The sequence below is a fragment of the Marmota marmota genome, unplaced genomic scaffold, assembly GCF_001458135.2.
Source record: "Marmota marmota marmota unplaced genomic scaffold, marMar, whole genome shotgun sequence".
Lineage (NCBI taxonomy): Eukaryota > Metazoa > Chordata > Mammalia > Rodentia > Sciuridae > Marmota > Marmota marmota.
In genome coordinates this window covers 5,044,084-5,052,498 of record NW_025999891.1, presented here as the reverse complement: position 1 = coordinate 5,052,498, position 8,415 = coordinate 5,044,084, and the positions used below count along the sequence as shown (strand labels likewise).

Below are 8,415 nucleotides of genomic sequence, written 5' to 3'. Positions count from 1 at the left end.
CCCTCAGCCTGTCCTCAGCTGCTGCAGCAAATCTAACATCAGAAACTGTTGTCCAGCAGCAGGACCAGTGCCTGGTTATCTCCTCTGAAGAACATTCCCTCCTGGACAGCCCATGTCTGACACCCGTCTAAGTCCTCAGCACCTAGTATGACAGCACACAGCAGCGGCATGACCCGTGCTTTGATGCTTTGGGAATATCAATTGAGAAGAGACAAGAGTTTTCACAAATTGATACATTTACTTCATTATTTGTCAGTCAGTTGTGTACATATAGATGTCACTTTAAGTTACATAATCGCAAGGACATGAACACATGGTAGCTCATCCCTCTGGCTGAGTGTCTGGGGAAAATTCAAATCCTTTTGTGGTTTCTCTACATTTTCTGATAGCTCCACCCACCCTGGCCACTTCCCCCTGGACCTACTCCCCTTCTCCCCTGCCCTCCCTTCCCTCCGTGATGTGGCAAGGCAGGGAAGGGCCAGTGAAGACAGACTGCAGGTTCACAGCGGCCTGCTGGCCAGGCGTCTGCCGCAGCTGCTTTGGTGTTCTTGCTGGTCTCAGGTAGTGTACACTTTGCCATTTTGAAGAAACTAAATTCCTTGAAGGCAAGGACCAGGGCCTCTTTGTCCCTGGGCATGGAGGGACAGGGGACATGAAGAGCAGTATCTTGGTAGACTGCTGAGCATGAGTCACCCATGGGGGCTCTGGGGCTCCAAGCTGGGACAGGACAAGCTCATGAACAAATCACTAAGACGTGACACAGTGGGTGCTACAACAGAGATGTACAGAGCACTATGGGAAGGGAAGGGGCCGCGCAGAACAGCTTCCTCAGAGGGACATTTATTGGCAGGTACCATATCCTACATTAGGCACTTCAACTCCATTTTATTTAATCCTCCTCAAGGAGGAAACCAATCTCAAAGGCGAGTCACCAGAAAAGCTGCTGAGCTGGGCTTCAGATCCAGATCTGTCGGCTTCTCAAGCCCACTCGCTTTCCTCTGTGCAAGCGGCCAACTGTGGGGAGATCTGATGTGGGGCTCAGGGAATGGTAGAGAGACCTCCAGAATAAATGAATCACTTTCAGAGCAAAGTAAAATAATAAAAAAACAAAAATGAAAAACACACAAAAGAAACAAAAAAACACCATATTCTCCCCAAATTTCACATCGTGACTAGCTGGAAGAGCAAACATAAAAGATGCTGGAAACATGACCGTGGAGAGAAGAGCTGTCTGAGCGGATGTTAGCTTTTTCCTCCTGATTTCTTGTTCTCTAAGCCAACAGGGCCAAAGAATATTCCAAAACTGCTGCTGCTGACTGGCTCCAGGAGAAGAGAGACCTCTGGATTTTAAATGTCTCTAGGACAGCTTCACTTTGGGCTCTGGAGTCTCAGTTTTGTTTTTTATACTGTAAGATAGAGAGATTAGAAGTGGGTGAGGGAAGCCAGTGGGGAGAGAACTCGGAAAATCTCAAACCCTAGTCACCTAGGTCTCCCCGCCTCCAGCAGAGGCTCCTCAGCAGTGGTGACACCCAGGCAGGAGACACTGGACAGTCCAATCTCTAGTTCATGCCTGGACCCTCTCTTTCATTTAACAGAAAAAGAAGCTGTTGGCCTTGGTTGGGGGCAGGAGGAGGCTCATAATAAAGAAAGTGGTAACATTAGAAACGAACATGTGGTCACCCATACTTTGAATCTTGTTTGAGGAAGAAAATTCTCAGGATCTGAGAATTCCTCTAAGAGGAAGACTCTCAGAAATCATAGGATGATCCTCTGCCAATCACTGTTTACAAAAATGGACCCTGAACCCCATATTTGGAGATTCTGAGTTGGAAGGATAGGGAGCTAGGGGCAAACTCCTTCTCTAGGTTGTTTTAACACCATCTACATTCCTGTCTCACTCCCTTCCTCCACCCAACAGATCCCTGAATGATTCCTCAATAATCCTGCCACAGTGTGAGTACCCTGGAGTCCCCAAACAGCTGTCCTCTTGGAGCCACCACAGCACTGCTGCCAGCTCTGGCACCACTGCTTCCAAGACAGTTCTCTCCCTTCGCTTAAGTCCCCATTCCAGCTCGTTCAGCACTTTTGGCAGAAATCTGCCTTTAAGGATTAAGGGTGAACCCCTCACCCAAACTTGCAGAAAATAAATGCAACCAGAAGAGGAGTAGCTGGTGGGGATGGCCTGAGCACTGGCCCTTCTCAGCTGTGGGGCGGGGGCGACTCCTAGTGGTCACAGTTATCACTGCCCCATTCTCAGGCTGAGGTGGGAACCAAGCACTTACTTTGTTCATGATCCAGTCAGCATCTTCAATGGCTCTTTTAATAATCTGCTGGATTCTCTCAGGGTTGTCTTCATCTGAATGAACTCGGAAACTCTGGAAGTTTCAGCATTAAAAAAAAAAGATAACTAGACAAAATTCACAGTGCCAGCAGCTTCAGAGCACCAGTCCTTGGCCAGATAACACTGCTGGCAGGATACACCCAGCATCTCTTAATCCTCTATGGTTATCATTATCCCACTTAGAGCTGAGGAAACAGGGGCTCAGAAATCCAAATGTGCTGCTAAGCAACAGCATTTGAATCCTAGTCTATTTGATAGCAAAGAGGACAATCCTGGCAGCAGGGCAGATGCTTAAAGGACTGACCCTCTGGGCCAGGGGTTATCAGGCAGGCTATCAGGGCTAAAAGGAAACTTCAATCTCTCTGTTGAATTTGCTCCTCACTGAAGCTGCTTTCCTCAGAGTGAGACCTCCTCCTCCCCCACACCAGGAAGAGGGCTTCTCTCTGGAACAGCCAAGCAGGGACAGAAGGCAGTGGAGGAGGTGGCTTTGAGGAATCCAGCCAGGCCCAAGACAGAGCACAGGCTGATGTTGGCTTCGGATCAGTCTGAGATTTGGGTTCACTGGGGTGATTCTCAGGGCCCTTTAGAAAGAACTGGTACCTCCCTTCCCTGTCATTCCCAACCCCACACATCCCCCTTCTCTCTTGAGGAACCACCTCAACTCCCTCCTCTGGAAAGCCCTCCTGACTCCCCCAAATGGCTAACCACTCCCTTCTCTGTGTTCCCACAGCCTTCTGTTGCTACCTCTATATATTTTTTTTTAACTTTTCATATTATACTTGTATGAATTCTAATTTTTAAATTTTTTATTTGGAAATGATTTATTACAGAAAGGTTGCAAAAAAAAGTACGAAGAATTCCCTTCCACAATCACTAGTTGTTAACATTTTGCTATATTTGCTTTATTGTTCTTTGTATGTGTATTATAAGGTTTCCCTGGAAGGATTTAAAAGTATCTTGCAGACATTGTGCCCACAAACCCTAAGCACTTCAATGTGCATTTCTTAACAACAAGGGTGTTCTCTTATATAATCATAGTAATCAAATGCAGAAAATTTAACATTTACACTATTATCTAATGTACAACCCACATTCCAATTTCATGCACTGCTCCAATAATGTCCCTTACAGACATTTTTTTCTGGTCCAGAATCCAATCTGGGATCATGCATTACATTTAGTTCTCACATCTCTTTAGTCTCCTTTAATCCAGGGCAGCTCTGTTTCATGAAATTGACATTTTTTTGGGGGGTGGGAGCTTGCCAGGGATTGAATTCAGGGACACTCAACTACTGAGCCACATCCCCAGCCCTATTTTGTATTTTACCTAGAGACAGGGTCTCACTGGGTCATTTAGTGCCTTGCTTTTGCTGAGATTAACTTTGAACTTGCAATCCTCCTGCCTCAACCTCCAGAGCCACTGGAATGACAGATGTGTGCCACCATGGCCAGCTAAGTTGACATTTTTGATGAGTACAGGCCAGTAGGTTGTCTGGTAGATGGTGGTTTGGGTTTACCTGATATTTTCCTGTGATTAAATTCAGGTTGTGTGCTGTTGGCAAAATGACGTGGTCTACAGTCTATTTCAATTACCCACTGAACTGCCCTATTCATATGCTGGAGCAGAGGTGATATGCTATGAGCAGCCTCGGCCTCCTGGACAGACACCAGAGAGGGGCTGTGTTGCTCAGCATTGTTTCCAGTTTCTCTTGCCAAACTCCAACCCCCACCTGAAAGACTATCCTTCCCCTGGCCTGACTCCCTGCCAGACCCCCACATTAAAGGACCCCCCTGACACAGTGCATCATGGTTCCCACCTGCCTGACAGCATGTTTGTAATGCTCCTGGATGCCCTTGGTTGGCAGCTGCCGGCAACAACGCAGCAAGTATCGGTAGAGCTGTCGTGGCTTCTGGATCAGCTCTGCCCCAGGTAGCGGGGCCATCCGCAAGACCCTCTTCTGGAAAACAAAAATCATTCCTTCTTAGGTATCAAGTCAGATCTCTACATGGTTCTGGCCTCTTGGACCCAGCCCTCTGAGAAGCAGGCCTAAGGCAGCACAGAAGCCAGGTCCCCTTCTTGGCCCACTCCCATGGAGCCCACACCCTGGGCTGGGTCTCAACCCTGCTGAAGTCTCAGCCCACGAATAGTCCTGCAAGAATCATAAGCAAGCGTGGAGGGAGATACACAGTCTCATCATTGGTGTCTTTTTTCTGGAGTCCAACTTCAGGTGGCGGGTAAGTAGGTGATATTGAGCAGAGGAGGGAAGATAAGCAAGAAGACTCTGAGTGGCAATCGGAGCAACCAGCTCTGATGCTAGCCAGGCATGTCCTAGTGACGGCACCAGGGAAGAGACTGGAGAAGCTACTCAAAGCACAGCCCTAGACCAGCAGCAATGGCATTACTCAGAAACTTGTCAGAAATACAGAGTCTGAGGCCAACCAGATTCCTTAGACCAATCTGCATGCTAACAAGATCCCAGCAGATTCATATGCACATTAAAGCTTGAAAAGCATGATTCTAGAAGGCTCTGTATGAAGAAGCAGCTGCACACGGAGTGACCAGGTGAAGTCAGAGCCTGGGCATATGACTTTACTTCACTGTGTGTTGAGTGCTGAGCACTTACCTGTTTGCAATTCATGCATACATTAAAAAACTAAGCACAGAAGTCTGGTAACTTGCCCAAGATCACAGCTGATAAAGGTAAAAACTGAGATTTCAACACTGGCAATCTAGCTCCAGAGCCCATGTTTAAAAAAAACAGCTTTACTGAAGTGTTGTTGACGTACAGTCAAGCGCACACATTTAAAGGGTACCATTCCATAAGTTTTGACCTCAATGCATTCGAGAGAGATCATCACCACAATCAAGAGTGAACATACCCATCATCCCCAGTTGCCTCATGCCTCTTTGTCATCCCTGTCGTCCCCACTTTCCCATCCCCAAGCAAATACTGATCTGCTTTCTATCACTGCAGGTTTGTTTGCATTTTCTATAGTCTGTATAAGTGGAACGATACTCCGTGCTCTTTTGGGTCTGCAGAGCCCATATTCTTTTCTTTCTTTTTAATTTAAATTTGTTTTTTAATATATCAAACATAAAAATTTTACAAATGTATAGGGTACCAGTGATATTTCAAAATGTGTATACATTTTGTAATGTTTAAATTGGGTTAAACATGTCTTCCTCCTCACTTATCATTTCTTTATGGTGAAAATATTCAAAATCCTTTCTTCTATAAGACCTATATTTTTAATCTTTGTATTATACATGTCCTCTCCAAAGAACCCACTACCCTAGCCTGAACTTTGTCTTTTTTTTTTTTTAAGGAAACTAAAAGCATATAAATGTTTTTAAATGGTAGATTCTAGAATGTAAGGGCTAGTTAAACATTCATTAAGAGACTCCCAGCCCACAGCCATGTCCCTCCCTGTTCTCACTGCCCCATTGGCTCAGGCCTGAACTTCTGCCATAGAACTCTGCCTGGTGCCCCTGCCTCCCACGTCACTCCAATCTCCTCCACACTGCCACCAAAGGAGCTCTGGAACCAGTATCCTGGATACATTACATTCAGCCACAGGAACATCTCCCAGATCCCAAAGCATCACCTCTCAGTACCTTTGTAGACACAGTCTGCTGAGCTCTATGCTCCCTTTCCCATCTCCTCACTCAGCCTTCCAGATCCAGCTCTTTCCTCCAGGAAGTCCTTCCTGGCACTGTTCCTTCCTGAGGATAGGGGAATCACTCCATGGTGTGTGGGGCTACAGGGCCCTGGTCATAGTGCTGCTGCAGTACTTCCCACTGGGGAATTCATCTGTTGCCAGGCCAGTGGCTCCCCCTAGGTGACAGCCTGGCCCAGGTTCCAGTGCAGCCCCTCGCCCACAGCAGTCTTCACACACTGGTTGAGCTGAACTCCAAGAGTCGACTATCTCCTTTGTACAGATTTTCCCTCTCTGAGAGACAGGCTCTCTGTGTTGCAGCTGAAGGAGCTAAATGACAGATTAAGTGAATGATACAAGTTTAAAGTAGTATAAAAAAGAGCAAGACAACCTTCTTATCCACACCCCAGCCAGAGAGAAGCAAATACTAAATCAGATGTCCTTACACTAAGGAAAGAAAGTTATTAAGAAGTTCCTTCAGGGATGGGGATGTGGCTCAAGCGGTGGTGCGCTCACCTGACATGCGTGCTGCCCAGGTTCGATCCTCAGCACCACATACAAACAAAGATGTTGTGTCCGCTGAAAACTTAAAAAAAAAAAAAAAAAAAAAAAAAAAGTTCCTTCACAGCCTCAGCAATTTAGTGAGGCCCTAAACAATTTAGTGAGAACCCTAAAAAAGGGGCTGGGTATGTGGCTCAGTGGTTAAGCAACCCTGGGTTCAATCCTTGGTCTCTTCAGAATATCAGGGTTCAGAAGCTCCTTCATTCCCCTTCCAGCATGTTATCTTCCTGACAACAATACACATCTGTAATTCCTCCTGGTTCCCTCTTGCTCTGACTCTGAAATGGACAGTGGTTGTCTTCCCACCATCCCCTGGAATAGCTTTGTGTGCAACTCAGGATACATCCTTCCACAAGTTTCAGCCCTCCAGACCAATCAGAGCCTTGCATCCATGTGAGCTCAGGGATTGGTTCACAGATTGGTTCACAGCTAGAAGCTGATCCAATCAAAAGTAAAGCTCACCATCTCTGAAGATGAGACTGAAAGGACTCCACCTCTTTCCCACTAGTGTTGATCCTCTCAGGGAAGCCATCTTGCCTCTTACTGAACCCTGACACTGCAGCCTCACCACAGAAGGCAGAGCTGAGACCCTGAGAGAAACCAAGTCCAAAGAACTCATGTGAGCCCTAAAACCATCCACCTGAAGGCACCCCAGTCCTAGACCTCTCAATGATATGAGTCCTTTGCCAAAGCTGCGTGTGCTTGTTGTTTAGTCACTTGCAATCCAAAGAGTCCTAAATGGATGACAGATTCTGACCTCCCAAATTCTGTTTCCATGATGTACTCAGTTGGTTCTAGCTGTAAGGAAGAGTCTAAAAAGGATAAGGTTCCTCAAGTTCCTTCTACTATGAATCAACATCAGTCTGACTAGCCACAGGTAAGCCCAAAAAACAGAGGGGACCCCATACAATGTTGGCCAAGAACTTCAAGGGCAACCATAGAGGACATACAAACAGAGTCCCAAACAAGATGGGCAGATTCCCCTGGCAGGCTTCCCCAAACTATATAAAGTGCTAATCAAATATTGTAAAATGCTAGTCGTGTAACAGATGGTTACCATCTGTAGTCCTCAAAATTAACATTTGGAAAGAGCACAACTTTGTTTCGTTTCTTAAAACCCAAGCAATACTTAGTAACCAACCCAGCAAGTATGGGCGGTAGATTATTTTCAGCTCAATTATAATACTTAGTCATTCTCAGTAATAACTAGTAGAGAATACATGTGTGGGTCCACTTAGAAGAACTAAATTAAAAATGTTTTAATTTAATTTAAAGTGTAGGCTTATTATTAAGGGGCAACGAACTTCAAAGCATCATTGCTAAAACAAGAGTCAAACCCTGTGACCCTGGAAATGCTTGCTTCTCTTCCCTGCCCTTTGGACTTGACCTTTGCTTCCCACCCAGGCTCCTTGCTTCTGTGATGGCATCTTCATTGCCCTGGCAACCAAACTAAAACCATCACAGAGTGAACTTACCTCCTCCTTATCCCTCAATCTCCAATCCACTGGTTTCTAAGTCCTATCAAATTTTACCTCTAATTTTTCCTCAAATTTGTCTCCTCCTCTTGGTTTGGACTCCATGTGTGTATGTGTGTGTGTGTGTGTGTGTGTGTGTGTGTGTATGTGCACGCGCATATGTGTTGGTATTTCTGGGGATGGAACCAGAGCCTCACACATACTCAGCCAGCACTCTGCGACTGAGCTACGCTCCCAGACCCCCTTTTTTGAGACATGATCTCATTAAGTTGCCCAGGCTGGCCCTGAACTTGCAATCCTCCTGCCTCAGCCTCCCACACCCAGCTTTGGTTCAGACTTAAATCTCAACTGTGATAGTCCTCAAGCTGGTTTCCCAGCCTT

General features: G+C 46.1%; 1 protein-coding gene across 4 annotated transcripts in view; it reads right to left on the bottom strand.

Annotated features, from left to right (window-relative positions):
- Positions 1-861: 861 nt before the first annotated feature.
- Lyrm9 (LYR motif containing 9) overlaps positions 862-8,415 on the bottom strand; it is an 18,338-nt gene continuing 10,784 nt past the window's right edge. Inside the window, exons 1-5 of one of the 4 annotated variants that reach the window (XM_015501141.2) lie at positions 6,515-6,574; positions 5,958-6,328; positions 4,159-4,299; positions 2,283-2,375; positions 862-1,406 (exon numbers count right to left, since the gene is read on the bottom strand). In XM_015501141.2, coding sequence (XP_015356627.1) covers positions 1,389-1,406; positions 2,283-2,375; positions 4,159-4,284 — 237 coding nt within the window. In that variant the 5' untranslated portion in view covers positions 4,285-4,299; positions 5,958-6,328; positions 6,515-6,574 and the 3' untranslated portion in view covers positions 862-1,388. Of the gene's footprint in view, positions 1,407-2,282; positions 2,376-4,158; positions 4,300-5,957; positions 6,395-6,514; positions 6,575-8,415 lie in introns of those variants that run through there. The other 3 variants (XM_015501142.2, XM_048794360.1, XM_048794374.1) reach the window with 3 other exon arrangements.